Below are 19938 nucleotides of genomic sequence, written 5' to 3'. Positions count from 1 at the left end.
AAGCAGCCTCAGAAGTATGCTTAGGCTAGTTGAGAACCACCAGAACACAGCATGCTCCAGCCATACTTCCTTCTTCCTCTCATCCTTCACTCCTACATGCTCTTTAGGGAAAGAAGGCACACTGGGTTTATGTTCCCTACTGGAGGCCAGGGGAACTGTCAGCTGTCTAATCTGGCTGCTTTCCAGCCACCTGACTAAGCAGTGGAAAACCTGGCCTATTGAAATTATATCTGAATAAGTTTCTCACCTTTTTGTAAAGTATTATTAGATCACTAACCTGCTTCTTCAACTTCTTTCTGAAGAATTCATACTTTCGTTTATAATCCCTGGAGTAAGGCACAGCCTTTGAACAAACAAGTAAAATATACTGAAATAAGATACTGGTTACAAAAAAAATTGAAAACTGAAATTGTCTGAAATTGTAATTTGCAATTAGTATTTCTCAGTTTCATCTGTGATATTATATATCAAAGGTAGATGAAAAATCTTTTAAAGAAAATTTTCAATTTTTGAGAGCTTGTTTTAGGGAATAGATTAAAGTCGGCTTTATTCTGCACAGGACAGAAATATCACACAAACAGAACTGATCAGTAACAAAATATTGCTTAATCTATTTAAGAAATTCTCTGTTTGCTACATGCGCTAAACATTTCGCCTTCATCTGAAGATTATTTTAAGAGATAACAGACATAGAAATACAGATGTGCCTTCATAAACCTGTTAGGTTCAAGCACTACAGAAATCAGGCATTGCAAACTGAATGTTTAACTGGTTATAAAACATTATTTAAGTTCTATTATATTTTTATGAAAAACATGAAAATGTGCACAAAATAAGTCTTACTGGTCCAGTTATTGCTACATTCTGCAATCGAGGATCTTCCCATTGTGTCTTTTTTGTATCTGCAAAATATTTTGTAAGTTAATGTCACTAATTTAGCTGCAATTCAGTAATAAATTACATAGCAACATAAAAAGAGATACTGTATTGTACTTACTATGGTTTATGTAGAATATTTTTCCATCTGTGTGAGTTCTCTCTTCCCATCCTGGCTGTAAGAAGAGTGACATTTTAATACTATTCTTAACCACCTTGTCTGTAACAAGACAGAAAAGCTGTGTTTGCACGGGCACAAGTCTTCGGAATAGCCATGCTAATGGCCATTTTGAAGATTACTAATGAGGCGCTGAATTGGCTATTCAGAGCCTCATTAGCATTAGGACACTTCCAGCGGTGGCGCTTTGAAAGCGCTGCTTTCGAATGCCCGCAGCTCAGTGCAGCTACATGGGGGTCCTTTTCGAAAGGACCCCGCACATTTTGAAATCCCCTTATTCCGTTCAGCTCGGAATAAGGGGATTTCGAAACGTGCGGGGTCCTTTCGAAAACGACCCCCGCGTAGCTGCGCCGAGCCATGGGCGTTTGAAAGCGGTGCTTTGGAAGCACCATGGCCGGGAGTGTGTTAATGCTAATGGAGGCACTGAATATCCAATTCATTAGTAATCATTGGCCTCATTAGTAATCTTCAAAATGGCCATTAGCATGGCTACTTTGAAGATTTGTGCCTGTGTAGAAATGGCCTAAGTGAAATGCAGTATATTTATATATATTACCAAGTTTCAATCCAAAGCCTCAGCAATGGGATTCAAAATTTGAGAGAAGAATATATATTTTATATTCAAGTGTATCATGACTTGTTTTGCACTAAGCTTAGAGACCATTTAAATATTTAAATTAGATCAGCCTCAGACACAAACTAAAAATCTCACTTACTGGCAAGGGGCCTAAATCCACAGGATCTAAAGATGTCCTTTTCCTCAGATGAGCTGGATTCTTCGATCTTGGATCCTCCTTTGAAAACATAATACAACTTTTTTTTAACAAAGAGAAAAAGATTAATTCTACTTTAATGTTTTCTTTAGCTATTGTAATGACCAAGTAAAACTACCCCTACTCAGAGCTAGACAACTAATACACATTTGCCAGTCAAATCAGAGTCACAAGAATTTTCAGTCCATTTGCTTATGGTCACATTTTAAGTTTCCAGGCTTATAAAATGAGAATTTAGATTTGCAACAATATTCGTGATACATATTTAGTTTACCAGTTGAACCAGCTTAACCATTCCACAAAATGTTTTTGGAATGCCTTGATTTTCTGAGTGAAATTCTTTCTTGACCAAGAAGAGACTGTTCTTTATTTTGAATATACTACCTATACCTGAATGTGTGTCTCTTACGTGAAAAGAGCCCTCAGTCACTGTTTGGTAAGGCCCAGATCTTCAAATAGTTCAACCATTCACCAAGATCATTTATATTAAACGCTGAATTCATGGACACCCTACACAATCTGAATTTTATACATGAGGTAATTTACAGTAGCAAGATTTACTGGAGCCTCTCAGGACACAGGTGAAGATGACATCGAGTACTTGAGAAAAAAAATCATGCAATAGCTGGGGCGCACTAGTACAGGTGTTGTTCACTTTCATAGATGATCCTTGTTTTCACACTGTTGATAAGCAATGTGAATGAAGGAGCAAGGAGAGGTTAGAGAGGGAGCACTACTGAAATTTGTAACAGAGATTACATTTACATTCAGAGATTTACTGAAATTTGGTTGGCTGATGGTGGAGGAAGAGGAACAGCTATCTTCCTGCTGAGAAGAGGTGTTCCTGGCAGTTCCTGTTGCACTCCTACATAAGTTCTTTGATGTCCTGTGCTTCCCCAAACTCTCTTGGTGGCTGATGTCCTATGACTTGATGTCCCATTACCTCTACCTAGTTCTAGTGGCAGGGCACGTGATCATGCTCCTGCTTTGGGCCTTTTGTTTCGAAAGGCACCCATGATGACTAGAAAAAGGGAAGAGAACAGCTGTTTCTACATGCTCTGACAGCCAGCCTAGTCTTGTGTGCAGCTGCTGGAGTGCTACTCTCACCTCCACTTACTTATATGTGGAAAGAGTTCTGCTCTGGACTCCATGAGATATTGTGGAGGCAGAAAACATTAGGGAACCAGAAATGTACATTAAATTTCCCCAATATTTCCATTACAGAGGCACTAGGCTCTTTCCTACCCTCTGATTTAGTCATCCCTGATATGTCCCACACAGCCCTCCTCACATTCTTCTTGATCCAGTGGACAGTACACCACCTCCTGAATGAGGAAGGGACATAAATACTATAAATAGTTTACTGGCACAAACACTTTTTGACTAAAAATAGTAACATGTTAAATCTAAAACAGGATAGCCCTACTTGGGAAAAAGATATGGGATGAAATCCTGGCCCCAGTTAATTCAACGGTCACTTTGCCACTGACTAAAATGCAGCCAGGATTTCACCTCAGAAGACTGCTCTGAACTGAAAGCAGGTTACCCATGTAGTAGTTTTGGTATTGTGGTCAATGAAGAACGGTCTCCCATTTGGTGCATGACGAACTTCCCAGCCTTTAGGGAGAAATCCTTGATCTGCTTCAGGCGGTTGATTAGAAGGCTGTAGTGCTGAATCACTTGATGCTGTTGGTGGCTGACGTCCTGTAGAAGTACTCTGGACAGTTGATTGCTGAGTTGTTTCTATTATAGTCTATGGTATATTAGATAAAAAAAAGCTGAAGTTAGGCACAATTTGTACTCAACACAAAATCAATGTTATGTTAAAAATTCATGTTAAAGCTGAAATTAGCAAGGGCTTTTAGAGATATGAATGTAGTGATCCTAATGTTTATTTCAAGAGACATTTATACTTAGGCAATTAGATATATTTACTCAGAGACTTCTATTATTTTTGTTTCTTAAAACTTTTGTTATTCAAATATTTTTTTTAAAATAAGCTTTCCCCACATAATTCTCTCCCGTTACTAAACACTCCATTGTATATACTTAATCAACTAGACATCGCAATCAGGTCACTGACTGAATTCAGAGATACAGGACTATGATTTTATTGCAGGCATGTCCAAATTAGATAAAAGTACCAATGGCACATTGAAAACTTCTGAACTTAGTGAATTGCTCTCAAAATAAACTGTTGTTTCCCTGTTGTCCCCAGGAGAGGATCCTTCTTACTCTTACACGAGATGAAGCATTATTTCTGAAACAGCATGTTTCAATATGACAATCAGCACTGCAACAGGACATCCACGTTATTTCCAATGAGGAATTTAAAATACACACCAATGCTTTTGCTTAAACACAAGAAGTGTTGAAGATGTAATCTAAATCTAGCTTCAAATATAAGTTTCTATGAGCATTTTTGCATTTAACTCTATTGTTCTAAGTCCGATTCTCCAAGCTGTCACAAGGGGGAGCAGTGTACTCTAAACTGGCCTTTCATGTATAATGTTATGTAAGACTGCGACTCCCTTCCTGTAGATAAGTAAGAAAGCTGTTTTAAAACTTAGGAGATCAAAATGCTTTTTCTTCTTGCAGTACCTGTATCTCTGCCTTATAAAAAGATTGCCACCAGACCATTGTTCTGCTACGTAGTACACAGATTTTCTCAAACCAAGCACGAGCAAACCTGAGTGATAGTCACTGATTAAGGTCTCCAGGTTTACTGCAGTCTTCACTTCTCACAATATGAAGATGTTTCAGGGCATGGTTAACTAGCCCATTTAAACATTCTGTATTGCTTAATATATGAGGTTCTCTACTTTAAAATTTATTTGATTAATGTAGATATTTACATCAAAATAACCTTTGCAGTATAGTCAGATTCTCTACATAAAAATTTAAGAAAAGACGACTTTGCTTTAAAAGTTCTTAAAGTAGGTCTAGAGAGGACAGTGGAGAAAAAATGGGTTGTCAGGGCTTCTCACTGTTACCACATATTACAGTGTGAATTCTTTGAGGCAGAGGTTGTCTGTTTTGTGAGGCATCATGCAAATCAAAGGCCTAGAGAGAGGTAGGATGACTAATCGTCCGACACAGTAAAGGATCAGGAACGGAGGCATTTCAACTTGTATAATTAGAGAATTAACTGTTTGTATCCCACTATGGTTTAAGATGCTGAAGGATCACCCTGACAAGAAAAAATTATCATTTACTAATTTTTAGAAACACCTGGGATTTATATACCAGAAGTTTTGAAGAAAAAAAAAAAGAGCAAAAAAGCAAAAATAAATATAACTGGATTAGCATATGAAAAAAACCATCCCCATACCTCTTACACACTGGCCGCTAGTTTTTATAAGGGTTTCATATTTCTAACATTTCATTTCACCAAACTGATCTCTCAACAAGCTCAGTCATTATACATTTACAGAGGTTATTTGATTTGTAGTAACCTTTTCATTCCAGGATATATGAATGAAACAATAGATAGAATGCAAGAAATACCTGTACAACTGGTTTTACCCAAGTAGTAGTTCTGGAATTGTGATCTATATAATATGACCTTCCTTTTTCATCCCGCCTTTCTTCCCAACCTGGAGGTAATCCAGATGAAGTAGGGAGTAACTAAAATTAAAGAGGAAAATATTACTGTATGGAATTACTGATTACCATATATGCTTCATCCATCAGATTTCCCCAAGCCAGAACTTATACTGGGAAAGTTTCTAGTTATTCAGGCATTTAGGGGTAAATTACAGCTAAATAAGACAAAACATAGCCAGGACTGGTGGCTGTGAACAAACCTTATGTAATCACAGGAAACCTGGCTACACCCTTGAGAAGTGGTTGTCCAGCTAACTAAAATCATGCCAGATTATGGATGTTGTCAGACAAGAGAATTCAGTATTAGAGTGGTTCAACCTGTACAAAAGTGCAGTTGTAGTATGGGACCAAAATATAAACATGTTAGAATTGTACTGTTGATAAAGCAAGATGAAATGTAATTTTTTTTTAAAAGAAGTCTCATATGTAAATGTTGAAGTACTTCTCTTCTCCAGCTTATATGAGTTAAATCATTATTACACTAAAAATCTGAATTTGGAAGATGAAAGTCTTTTGTTAGGTCACTGGTCATGCAAGAACCACAAACACTGTTTTGTAAAGCAAACTGACAGAATTTGAAGGACAAAATGTCTCCTAAATTTCCAAGTTTTATCCATTGTAAAAAGAAAAATGGTTTCAGAGAGGTAGCTGTGTTAGTCTGTTTCAGCAAAAAACAACAAGGAGTCCAGTGGTACCCTAAAGACTAAACATAAGGTTCTGTGAGTTACAACTCACTTTGTCAGATGCAAGATGTGAGAGAAAAAGCAACAGATAGGGATACAGAGATGGAAGTATTACATCAGAGCCAGTCCCATCTGGGTGAACGTGGATTAGAAGTTGAGAATACCTAAAGTGGAAAGAAGTGTGTCTTATCCACAAAAACTCATTACCTAATAAATTTGCTAGCCTTTAAGGTGCTACAAGACTGCTTGCTATTTGTGAAGCTACAGACTAACATGGTTACTCCACTGAGACTGTTTATTGCAGGGCTTCTCAAAAAGGGGTCCACAAAGCGAAAATAAAGGTTTCGGGAGAAAATGATGAGGGGTCAGCAATCTGCGGCTCCAGAGCCCCACGTGCCTATAAGGAGTCATTTGCGGCTCTGGATGCTGCTGCTGCTGAAACAGTAGAACTACATTTAATTGGTTTACAGTTGGGCATGGTGGTGGGAGGGATCCAGCTGTTAAACCAACTGAATTTGCTTCCATTATTTCAGAAGAAGTGGGGCAGAGCACTACAGAGAGCCCCTCAATCACAAAGTAGCTGTCAAATGCACAATGGGAGTAGAACAAGGGGTAGCCAATGGCTACCTTGGAGGGGAGTCATATGAGTCCTGTGGTTCCTCCATCTTCCTCACCTTTCATTGGCTGCGACTCGCCTCTCGTGTTGCCACATGGCCTCCAGTGAAATTGGGCCCTCAGAACTAGAATTAGAGGAGCAGCAGTGGCCATGGTAGGTTCACCTGCCATGTTGGGTGAGGTAATGGGAGGAGCTAACTCAGAGGGGTTTAGGCTAGGGGCGGAGACAGGTTAATCCCAGGGGTGGGAGACAGGTTTGGGGCTGAGAGGGGTTAAGCCACATATAAGACACGTTAGGAGTTCTCCAAAATTCTTTTGAGTGTCAAGGTATTGCATGGCCAAATAAGATTGGGAAACGCTGATTTATTGCAATGAAAAAGCCATTCCCAGTTCCTATTCAGACTCATTCTGATGGTGTCAAATGAACAACTTCTTATCCACACCCACCTTTACTGAATTAGCTTTAATTTGACATGCCCATCTCCGTATCTCTACTGTTTGTTTTAATTTCACTTCATGAAACTGACAAAGTGAACTGCAATTCTGGAAAGCTTATAACACAATAGAAAATTGTCTCTAAGATGCCAAATTTTTTGTTTTTCCACGGTAAAAAAGTTTCAAAGCAAACAAATTTTTAGATTCCTATGCTCTACAAAAATGGTGTGGTTTTTGGAATAAAACCTACCACGGGAAGTGCAGGCTGTTCCTCAAGTCTGTATGTTTTCAGGCTACTTCTTCTGCTGAAATGGTCCTTGAAATAAGGGGGAAACAAAAAAAGAAAACAAAAAAAAACCCACTTAATTCCATTTTTGAGGCTGCTGAGCAATGCAACAAAGAAAATACTGAGTTTTCTAGCTAATAGTTTTTTTTCCCCACAAGACAGTGTCTATTTTAAGAGGTATTAACCATCTGTTCCTGGAGACTATTACTACTGTACTTTTGTTCAGAATCTAGTCAGGCTAATGCTAGTTGCAACAGACTGATATATAGGCATTTAAGATTACCAGAGTTGTTACCAGTCACATTAGTATTTAATATATAAAATACAACTGAGCCTTAGGACATAGATAGTCCTGAATTGCTATGGTGTCCTGTGCCTAGGCTCACGCTTGTTACAGGTTAGGGCTCTCACCCCCAGACATGTATTAGGTAGAGGAGTTAAACTACTAAGGAGGCATCATGCAAGTCATACACCTTGCGAGGAAGGCAATACAATTCCAATAGCGATGTTAACCCCGGACCTTCTTCAAGCACATTACTAGCCTATATACCTTCACAAGCTTTGTTTCAACTCCCTTCAGAGGTGGATAACTCCTGTGAAAAGGATGGATCTTCATTTTGTTAGCCTTCTGGAAACTAAAGAAAGTGTGAGCCTCTATTGCTATACCTCTTTTTGGTAGGGAAGGATGGAGGGAGGAAGGAATGTGTGTGCAGAAGACCAAAGATATCTTCACTTTTTCCAAAAAAATTGCTTAGCCATCTCCATCTTTTCCTGTGCAGACTTCACAAGCAGCCACAGCATGAAGTGACATTTTCGCTGCAGACCACAGGATTCTCAACTGCAGGAATTAAAGGCTTGTCTACATGGTGGAGCAATGCATATTACAGGAGGGTGATTTCTAAAGCAAGCTAACACAATGTGTTGCTGATTTGGTGGGCCACAAAAGCCCCGCTTGGTGGCTCACTAAATATTTTAAGTACGTTAAAGTGAATCAGCAGGACCTAACAGAGATGAACTAACATGTAACACGTCAGCAAGCTTTAGAAAAATCACCCATTTAGTGTGTGATAGTCCAATGTGTAAACAAGCCTTAATTTGAGTATGATTGCATCATCTAGAAAAGCAAAGAACAGCAGCGCTGGAAATGCCTGTCTACGGACTCAGGACAATATTTACAGTTTACATTCAGTTCATAATACGGAATGGCATCTTCACAAATCAGAAGACCTAGAGATGAAACTGAAAATTCTAAAAGCCCAAAGTTCTGATGGCTTACCTTGTTGGGTATGGCTTACCTTGTTGGGTATGTTTCTTTCAATAGTATGGGGACTTTTCAAAATGCATTGGGTCACAATAAGGCTGTCTCCAATCCCTCATTTTAGCAGTCTTCATAATGTAAATTATTCCTCAAGTTTACCCCACAGGAGAGCAAAATGCTGAAGTACTGCTATTTCCTCAAAAATGTACTGTGTAAATTTACATAGTGTTCTAGAATTGTCTTTCTATCATACTTTTTGGTGGTATCCTAGCCAGCTAGAATGAAAGCTAGATTTGCAAACTCAAGTAATTCAATGCAGATGCTCATTTAAGTCTCATGGAAAAAAAGTCTTGTTTAACAAAAACTAAGTGGGGAAAAATGAAAACAATATTTTATTTGGCAAGCAGGCCTAGTATATACTAAGATTATCCTTAAGTCTGTTCAACAACTAAAGTAAAACGATGGATGCTGATCGCTTGAAATATTGATTCAAGCTCTAACGAAAGCAAAAACGCAAGCATAAGGGGGGAAAAAAACCACCTAAAAGCTAATGAGGCTTAATATTTCCCTTTTAAAGAGTTTCTCAATACAGTAACTACAAAATGATATTATAGATATTACATAATATTTTGTTGTAAGAAATGTGGGTTAGAATTACCTTTTGGGAAAATAATTTGAAGACTTACTCTTCATGTTAAAACAATAAGAAAAATATCTTACATTGCAAGAATTTGGTTGGCCAGCAGCTGAACTCCCAGACGTAGTAAGTCTGGAATTTAATTCTTCTGCAAGGTTAGACTGCACATCAGAGCTGCTCTGTGGCAGCAGTGTTTGAAGACTCTGATGGCTGTACATAGTGGCCTCATCTTCAGTTATAACTTCCCAGCTCTTAAACAAAAAAAAAAACAAAAAACATTCACAAAGGCATATTTTAGGTTACAAAACTTAAGATTAATTCTTGACTACAGGAAAACATGGATTTGTATTTTAAATCCACACACTTTTTACCTCAGGAGAATCTCTGCTATCTACATTTTCTGCTTCCTCTGATATCTGTCGGCGATGGGTGAATGCATGCTGTGCCTCCAAATTAATACTACCACTGTCAACATCAGCTAGATTGTCCCTGCACAAAATCAGGCAACAGTACAATTGTTATCTTCAACAGTAAAGTTTTTAATAGCCCATGATAACTACAAAAACATTGCTTATAGCTACCTTTGCTAGGAGGATGAGCAGACAGAAGCTACAAAACGAACTAAAGCTCAGTAGAAAGCAGAAGAGTCCATAAAAATAGGGAGAAGGATTTAGAAGTCAAACTGAAGAGTAAATACTTTAAATTTTGTTGAATAGTAACAGCGAGGGAGCTGTGCTAGTCTATATACTATCAAAACAAAAAGCAGTGAAGTAGCACTTTAAAGACTACCAAAATAATGTATTATTATTTATTAGGCCTGTCCCACGAAAGCTCACCTAAAAAATTATTTTGCTAGTCTTTAAAGTGCTACTTGACTGCTTTTTGTTGTACATTTTGTTGATGTGCTAGAAGAAGAGATCACGCAGTACATGAGAAGGATGTTGTCTTAGGCGATATGTCTAGTATAGCCATAGAAAGTCAATTGCAGATATACAATTTTATCTACACCAATTACATAGCTAAAAAGTATATGAGCTGGGCTAACTTGTCTGATCTTCCCTTGTAAAGACAAGGGGAGAGTTTCTAGTACAAAGGTTGACTGCAACCCCAAGAACTCTCTTTCACATGTTCAAACTGGATTGTGGTAGTGTACGGTAAGCCCTTTGAAGCATGAAATGAATTTCTTCCTTAGGCACTATTAATCTCTTTTGAGACTACAAATAGTTTACATCAGGGTTTCCCCAACTTTATATAGTTGGGACCTGTTTTTTTCAGTACTTTTTTTGCATCCCAAAAATATAAAACACATATAAAAAAGAAAAATGAATACATTTTCATTGTTTATTATTTATTCACAATAATAGTACATAGTGATAATCTGTATATTTCCTAAGGACCAGTACTGGGCTGAGGACCACACTTTGGGAAATGCTGATTTACATTATTCCAGCATCTTATTATGGGACTACTATTCACCACTTTGGAAAACTGACTGCATGCCCAATGAGTTAAATTGCTCAGCAGCCAAGGTGTAGTGACCTTTTAGGTCTTTATAGCAGGTCTGCACTATAAATAAAAGTGTTAAATTGGGTTAGCTAACTTGTAAAAGTTACTGGCTGAAACTACAGTAAACTAACATAGTTTAGCTAACCAGACTTTAGAACACACTTTTTTATTTGAAATGAAGACAGAGAAAGATTTAAAATGAATATTTCCACTGACAATTCCTGAGCTATCCAGTCCCTGACTTGCATTATGGTAGAGAATGACAAAAGTGAATTGCTAGTAGCTGCAAGATATACTTTGAATCTTAAAAGTTCAAAGACCTACTGAGCAGTTGGTCTTTTCCATTGTGTTCTTCGAGATTCATGGTTGACATAATAGGTCCTACCAAGGATATCCTGTCTTTCTTCCCAGCCTGAAGGTAGAGGAGGAGATTCCTGCTGCTGCTGTTGTAGCTGACAAGCAGCATCCGGTTGGTCCAATATAATCCAGCCAGGCTAAGACACACAAGGCTAATAACTAAACAATACTTAACATTCATTAGTGCTAAACCTGTAAAAGGAGACATGTACCAGTTTGTCAAGTCACCGCCCTCTCATTCAATCCTGACCAAAAATTCACATCTTCTGCAATAACTATGAAAAAAAATAAAAACTGTCTTCACTCCTGCATTTTATAGTGCATCCCTTAGACATGCAGACTGTGAAGTCTTCAGGACACGGATTGATTTTAGGAATTTTAAGATAACATTTTGCTAGTGTTGATTGCTTGCTAAGTGAGGTATTATAGTGAAACTGATCTGTACCCCCTCCTACAAAACTCAATTTAGAGCTGTATGCACACAGAGAAGTGAAGCAGCAACATTTGTTTTTATTGTTTGTACAACTGTAGCACCATAAGTTTATAACTACCATGTCAGCACATGAATATTTTTTCCCCTAATTTGGCAATAGGAAAGATACTGAATAGATTTGAAAATTAAGGAATTTATACGCAAAGTGCCAGTCCATAAATTTGCAGGTCTATCCTTTTAATTTACGTTTTTTATAACTAGCTGCTTTAACTATACCTTCAGAAGTGCAGTGAAAACAGCTATTTAAGGTATCGGGGAAAGATCTTTACATCGAAATTGGATGTGCTTACTAATAATTAGAAAACAAGATAGCTAAGAAAAAACCCTCTTCCACTGAATGAAGTTTTTGTAACAGAGCAGATCATTACACTGACTGGTGATTTACGAATATTACACTGGAGGATAGAAATACTGAAAAGTGTTATTCCCAAGCAATTACAGACACTAAAGTTACAAATTAACCAATAGTTTTGCTTGTATCAGCATTTGTTGCCTTAGATTTTTATAAGTCATGTTTCCTGTAGAATTACAGCTATATAAAAAGTGAGAAGAAATTTAAATGATAGGTATGCACTGATATTACAATTTAAGGGAAAGTTAAGAAAAACTGGATCTCCTTCTAATCCTTTCTAAAAAGGTTGCTTGCAGGTTCATCGTTTTTGAGAGAGAGATTTTTTTATGTCTAGAATGTTTATTAGACAGAGTTATGAGAAAAAGTCAGCCCATATGTTTTTCAGAGACAAACTGTTCTCTCACCTCTAGGTCTTCCACCTGCTCTGTATTTACTGCTTGAGAACCACCTTTTTTAGGTAAGTAAGTCATTTTTAATCTTAGATGACCTTTGACTCTTGATTTGTGACTGCAGAAGAAAAAAATTGTGGAATTATATTTAAAAGCAAATGATTACTCATTTTGTCATGCTTGTGAAAGATATCAGATATATGAATAACTTTTGGTCAGACTAACAATCCCATATAGAAGCATGCAAGTTGGTTTTAAGATATAAAAATATCTGTATAGTTTATTATTGGCTGTCATCTTAATGGTATTTGTAATCTTTTGTAACAGTTGCTACTGGGATTTATATTTTCAAAATAAAACAGAAAGCTTAGAAATCTTGTAAGTTTGTAACAGAGAAAAAGCTACCTAAAAGACCCATATATTTAATTAGGAAGCCTGCTTAGTTCTACCAAAAATTTTGACAAGGTGGTTGTCTGAATACAATCAGTTTTATCTGATAACCTTGAAAAAATGTTAGTTACCTGGGGTGAGGGAAGTAATGCAACCAAAATCTTCAGTTTACAGCAAATTAAAAGGTTTACACAGGAAAGATAATATTTTAAAATGCTTGATATTTACTGACCTTCTTGGATGAAGAACAAAATCTTTAAAGGTGTATGGTCTCTCCATATTTGGATTTTCTGTCTGGAAGGAAACAACTTTTTTTGTTTTTTTGTTTTTTTCCCAAGTTTAATCTGTAAAATCAAACATTTGCATCTTCAAGAGTATTTGAAATCCATAAGCATTCCCCCCACCCATTCCCCAAGGACAGACATTTTCTTCTTGTAACCAAAATAATTTAATAAAAATCTGAATGTTTGACTCAATAGTAGAGAGTAGCAGAAATTTGAGGTAATTCTGTTTCATCTGGCACAGAAGTAATTTCTTTATTTTTGAGTACTCCATGTGTAAAAAGAGTGCTACACATCCTTCCCCCGACCCCAATACTTTTCATATAAAAAAAGGTCAATTTCACAATTGCATTCCAGCTCTAGTACCAGAAAACACACAAAGAGCAAACAAAATGTTATGATTACTTGCAAGTTTCTGGCTTCTATGAACATAAGTGAATCTGATTTGCAAGAAACCAAAAGGCATATTATGTATTCAGATATAACCTATAGGAAATGTATCCAAGATTACAGGTACAATTTTTTAAAAGAAATTCTATGTACTGATAGATGCAAAGGACCATCCTAAAAATCACCACATCTATTAGTTACTCTAAAAATCACCACCTGTAAGTCACAACTGACATCTATTCTGCAACCAATACAATCGTGTCTGAATGTTACAATGCCATGTGGTAAAAGAAGTGTGTTAGCCCTAACTTGGAACTATTTGCCTGACAAACATTTACTAAGACAGGGGAGAGCAAACTTTTAATGCCCGCCCCCCCCACCTGTCTAATGTAATCCAAAATGATGAAAATTTCAGTTATGTTCACATGAAAAAACTGTCTTTCATGTGTAAGAACATATGTAGAATGCAAAAACTTTATTAATCAGTATATAAATGTGACTACTCAAACAAAAAGTAACATATTTCAAAATTTTTAATTAGATGGATGAGCCTGAGACCCAGCAGCTAATCGCACTGTGCCTCTCTAAGGAAATTTCATGCACCCCCAGCTTTGTGTACCCCTGTACTAAGTGACTGACTACTCAAAATTGCTGGGGAGTCATTCCACACTAGTTAAATAATAAATTTCAATAATTCAGGTCATATTATTGGGGGAGGGAATGTATACATTTATTCTATGTGTACTCCTCTCAGTCAAAAGTGATTTTACATCAGAGTGTCCCATCTGTAAAGAGGAGAGCTATCACAATGCAGTCATGTACTTAAAAAAAAACATACTGTCTTGTGGATCCAAAGGCTTCTGGGATCCTTACTATACTTAGGATGAATGAATATCCAAATAGATCCAGAAACTATACTTGCAATATTCACAGGAAAAGTGTGAAATCTGTACAAAATGCAAACACCACAAGTAACAGATTTCTGGATTATATAACTACCCAGAATGGCAAGTGGTAAATTTTACTAGAACTAATTGACACAGGGGAAGAAACTTGAGTGAAGTTGTCCACGTATTATTTTCACATTACAGTGTATTAATACCTATTTGTAATGCATCTATACATTACTTCTCTTACAGATAAGGAGTATTAAGTATTTGGATGTTGAAACTCCTAAATCAAAGTCATTAAAAAAGACCTTACTGACTCATTAAGAGATTTATATGAACGCATTGGCTATACCTACACTAGCCAAAAACTTCAAAATGGCCATGCTAATGGCCATTTCGAAGTTTACTAATGAAGCACTGAAATACATATTCAGCGCTTACTCCTATGAGCAGATAGGAATAAGGGGACTTCGCAGTTGCCAGGGTCCTTTCGAAAAGGAGCCCCGTCTGGATGAGCCACGGCAATTTCGAAGCGCTGTGGCCGCCCGCATTCTAATGAGGAGCTGAATATGTATTTCAGCCATTTGCATGGCCATTTCGAAGTTTTTGGCTAGTGTAAACATGGCCATTGTTGTTTTTGCATTATAACTTTAAGGGGTCAAAATATGTGGTCCAAGGATACCTACACTTCAATAACTTGAACCAAAAACCTAAAGATTAAAAAGAAAAAAAGTCTCACAGGAAAAAAATTTCTGATTTTTAAATTCTTGGATTCTACCACTACCAAATCTAGGAACTCAGGCAAGATATGACACGTTATACCCAAATCTAAAAGTGTAAATTCAAAGAATTTTATGAATCTTTTGCATTGATGCTCTGAAAGAAAAAAGTGTTCTCTTACACTTCAGATGTTTCAACTACACACACGTGCCTTCTAATAGTATTACAGAGATTTGAGAATCCTACCATAAAATAAATGATCTTAAAATCTTGAAATTTTAGAATTGCAGTCAATTTGAAGGGAAATCATCTTAGCCTAAAACACTATATATAATGATGCATGTCTGTGCTTAACATATGGGAGGGATATCTCAGAGGTTTGAGCATTAGCCCACTAAACACAGGTTTGTGAGTTCAATCCTTGGAGGCCATTTAGGGATTGGGGAAAACAGACATCAGAGATGGTGCTTGGTCATGCCAAGAGGACAGGGGAGTGGACAAGATGACCTCCTGAGGTCCCTTCCAGCTCTAGGAGATGTGCAGCTTCAATATGTACAAGATCAGAATTTTAATCTGTAGGACACATTTCCAGAGCTCTAGACCAAGTCAAGTACTCCACAGAAATCAAAACAGAACATTTTCTGAAGTTACAATATCCCCTGTAATATCGGCAACATTTATATTACAGAATTGCAGGCAGGCAGGCATGAAAATACAGAAGTTGACTAGAAACTATATTTCGTGTCCAAACTGAGAAACAGAAAATGCAAAGAGCATAAAATGTGTAAAATAAGTTAGCTGAAAATAACTTCACATGGAGAACATCAAGAATTAAACAAAACACCCCTTTCAATGGAGCCCCTATCACAGGTCCAAAGCCATTTGTACTAGATCATGATTTCCCAACTTGGGGGAGGGCGTGTGTGAAGAAATTCTGGGGATGGGGTGTGAGGCAACTCAGCCCCCCACTGTTATTGCCCCCACCTCAAGAAGGAGGTGGCATTTGCTTCTGGCTCTTAGCACCTGCCATTTTACTTAGGTGACCTGACGCTGCTGCTATAAAAAGCAGGCAGCCAGCGAAGAACCACGTGGAGCTAGTGGCCTTCTGCTAAGGTGAGCATGGCCTGGGTGGGAGGAGGAGGAGGATGTGTAAAATGGGGGTCTGGGGTTGCCTGGCTCAGGGGATGGGGCAAGAATGGGGGACTGCTGGTGCTTGGCTTTCGGGGAAGGGAGGGCGCAGGGCTCAGTTGGCCGGCCTTGGCAGCATGGGCCTCGGGCGGCTGTCCCCAGCAGCACGGTGCTTGGACTGCTGGCCCTAGCGGTTGGCCTGCGGATCAGGTGGGCAGCCAGCTTGGGCAGCTGGCTGGCTCTGGCAGTTTGGGGCTCAGGCAGGCAGCATGGGCATCTGGTGGGTGGGCAGGTGTCTGGCCCTGGCAGTCTGGGGCTTGGCTGGCTCAAGCGGGCAGCTCGGGCAATGCAGGGCTTAAGCAGACAGATGGCATGGGGCTCATGTAGCTGGTGTTGCACCAGGCACCTGCAAGGGGCCAAGGAAAACTATTTGTGCTTATTTCCAATTTTAAATAAAAAATTTTATATCAAGCTTTTGTGTTTATTTTAAATTATGAATTGAACCCTGTTAAAAGGGGGGTTGGATGATGGTAAAGAAGAGGTGTGGGGGCATGAGGGTTTCTGAAAAATCAAAAGGGGAGCATGATGCCGAAAAGTTGGAGAACCACTATTCTAGATGCTGGACAGACAGAACATACATATGCTTATGCTAGATCCCTGTCTAACATAAAACAGTGTTTTAAAAAAGTGTTAGAAGCCACACTCGACAATGGGTTCAACTTGCATATATGGGCATGTACACTGTGCAGTTATTCAGTTTGCATTTGCCAACATATAGGTTAAATGTTATGAAAGCAGCTGAATTTGTGTATTTATAAGCATTTTCTGGAGTTAAAGCTTTTTTATCTCAAGTTTAGCTACAAATGATGGCAGACTACAGTCAATATCAACATAATGTCACAGTATAACAAACAGGTCTATTCTACGCACATGGAAACGATTTTTAGCTTTCAGATATGTTAGGGCAAAACAAGTTCTTCATACTATTTAAAAGGAATTTATTAGATGAATAAAACAAGTTGCAATTATCTGCTGCAATAAGATCAGAGGGTTTTTCTAGGCAGTACTTCTCTGAAGTATGTAGGAAAAGCTACCGTGTTGAGTCTTTCAGAATATCCAACACCTATTGCCCTGAAATCTCATTGCTTATGTTAAAGAAATGATACTGAACTAAAAAGTAACTTATTAGCAACTTCTGAAAGTAAGCTGCATTCTAGCATCACTTTTTATACATAAATAATCAAATGAAGAAGTCAGACTATAACATGCTTTGTTATAATAAATCCAATTTTACATTCTTGATGTTGTCAATCCATTCTTTACTAGAAGAGCTAGCCAGCAGCTCCTCAAAAAGCAAAGGCCACTATGTCCTATGAAGCACTGCAACTAGTAGTCTTTTACTTTCATCATGGTATTCTTTTGAGAATAGTTTGGTACTAATGACATCTGTAATATATCAGTTATGTGTTTTGTATTCAAAAATATTGATTAGTTTTAATGCTAAGGCTATGCATCTAATGGCCTAAGAATTTTAAAGCTATTTAATTCTCACCTCCTGTGGGTGTGGTATTCCCTTTTTATAGATGGGAAAACAAAGGATAAAGCATGAAAGGGTATACAATAGAACAGGGAGCTAGAACCAGAGAGATGAATCCTGGAAATATATTGTACTAAAAAGTTGAACTCTCTCTAAACAGATATTTCACTTTGCATCATGATATCTTATCTGAAACGGTTTTATTGTCCTTTTGAAGCAGAGGGAAGAATTTTAGGCAAGTAGGAAGCTCTGTAAATAGCTACAGAAAAATTTTTTGTACGAAGATTGTGCTATAGTAACCTAGACAACAGCTATCAATCTAGGTTGATAGGTGTATTTGAGAATTCTCTTTACATTCAGGGTGAACAGGAAAACATTCTATATTTGCTATATGGAACAGATTCCTTTTATTCAAAGGTAACACTTGAAGCACAAGATCTTGAAGCGGTTTAGAACAGGGCTTTAGGATGCTGGTGGAGACAGGAAAGAGGCAAAATCATGAGGAAGAAGGGACTAGGAATGAAGAGGGAAAAGGAACCCAAGAAAGATGAAGTAAAGGCTTTGCTATGCATTTAGAATGCATCTTCTTCTCACTGAAACACAGTGTAAACTGCCAACCTTCTCTTTGTTTGACTAAAGTGGGAGTTCGAGACTCCTATCTTGAACCTGAAAAGCTGCAAAGACCTGAAGCATTTTATAGTCCTCACTGCATTTTGCATTACATTAAAAAAGGTAGTGTCATTACTTCTCCTATTTGTATTTCTATAAACATTAAAACAAATTTTTGACTATACTGGTATAGGAGGTCTAGAATTCTGCTGCCAGCAGATGAACTTGGAGAATGGATTGTTTATTCTGTTCAGGTAGCAGCCTCAGTTAGTGCTGGTGTCTCCTTGTATTTTGGTGGTATGTGTTTGTCAGTCCCCGATTCAAAGCTTATAAAAGAGTAAAAGAAAAGAATACATCAATTACACTGTCAGAGTGACAGCTGGTGAATGTTAATTCCAGTATTTTATTTTAAAAAACTATGTGCATGAGCAAAGGAGTAGGAAAAGAAAGTATCCTGGACATTGAAGAGGAAAGCAAAGACTGAGAATGGAGAACAGAGTTACAGAGGAAGAGGGTGAGAAAAGGTCAAAACAAACAGCCAATCATCAAACAACAATACACGCAATCTCAGCTGGGGAAAAGAAAAGTCTGATATCACTTGTCTCCAGAGAACTGTGGGAACTGCTGCTGGCTGATCAGTTCCTCCTTAATTGGAACGTCTATCCTCCAGTACAGCGTCACCTCAAACACCATACTTCCTGTCTCGTTCTATGTGGCCAGGATAGTGCAAAGCTTGGTTCCTTGCTTTAAGGCCTTCCCACACTGGGAAAATATAACACAGCTTATCAGAGCAGGAAGGAGAGCCCCTCCTCTTGGCTGGATTCTCTTAGTTTTCCCATCTTTAAAATGGCTGCTGCAAGATCTCTTTTAGCAATTTGTGAAGTTTTCCAATCCCTGGATGAAGACACTAAATGCAACTGCAAATGTTTTCTTAAAGCAGAATGGGTTTGTAAATGAATGAAACACATAACTAGATTAGCTCGATAGTATTTTTTACCGTCCTTTGCTACACATTCTCCGAAAGTGGCATGCTAATAAACTGCCTGAAATATGCTAATGAGGCATGGATGTAAATTCCCCGTGCCTCATTAGCACAAGGTCACATCATCTGGATTCTGGAAGAAGCTCTTCCGGACTCCGAAACAGCACGTAAAAGCGCAGCCCCTGGGAGGTCTTCCAGACTCCAAATCACGTGGGGGGGTCTTCTCAGGGACCGTGCATCTACATGCTGTTTTGGAGTCCGAAAGAGCTTCTTCCAGACTCCAAATCATGTGACTTTATGCTAATGAGGCACAGGAAATTGGAGAAAGTAGGAGAAATAGGAGAAAGTGGCATGTGTAGAAACGGCCACTGTATCAGTGTTCTGTATGTTTTCAGCAAAAACACATATTTAAGACATAAAACTGTTTAAAATTAAGAGTAACCAAAAAGTAGGCCTTCTAAATCTCCTCTGTAAGTTACTGAAGATAGAACAAGAAACAGAACAACAGTGAATCTAATCTTACAGAGTATGAACATTAAATCTTTGCTTCTTCAGGAATAATGAGTA

General features: G+C 37.9%; 1 protein-coding gene across 2 annotated transcripts in view; it reads right to left on the bottom strand.

Moving 5' to 3' along the window:
* The window catches only part of NEDD4 (NEDD4 E3 ubiquitin protein ligase), a 120777-nt gene that overhangs the window by 14732 nt on the left and 86107 nt on the right, over positions 1-19938 (bottom strand). For both annotated transcript variants that reach the window (XM_075006434.1, XM_075006432.1), the window contains 12 exons: positions 13067-13128; positions 12460-12562; positions 11178-11347; positions 9719-9836; positions 9431-9598; positions 7417-7482; positions 5335-5454; positions 3374-3580; positions 1771-1848; positions 998-1052; positions 844-902; positions 278-343 (listed from right to left, as the gene is read on the bottom strand). In XM_075006434.1, coding sequence (XP_074862535.1) covers positions 278-343; positions 844-902; positions 998-1052; positions 1771-1848; positions 3374-3580; positions 5335-5454; positions 7417-7482; positions 9431-9598; positions 9719-9836; positions 11178-11347; positions 12460-12562; positions 13067-13128 — 1272 coding nt within the window. The remainder of the gene's footprint in view (positions 1-277; positions 344-843; positions 903-997; positions 1053-1770; positions 1849-3373; positions 3581-5334; positions 5455-7416; positions 7483-9430; positions 9599-9718; positions 9837-11177; positions 11348-12459; positions 12563-13066; positions 13129-19938) is intronic.

Source organism: Carettochelys insculpta, chromosome 12, assembly GCF_033958435.1.
Source record: "Carettochelys insculpta isolate YL-2023 chromosome 12, ASM3395843v1, whole genome shotgun sequence".
Classification (NCBI taxonomy): Eukaryota; Metazoa; Chordata; order Testudines; family Carettochelyidae; genus Carettochelys; species Carettochelys insculpta.
Note: the sequence above shows the minus strand (reverse complement) of the source record. Positions and strands in the feature narration are given on the sequence as shown.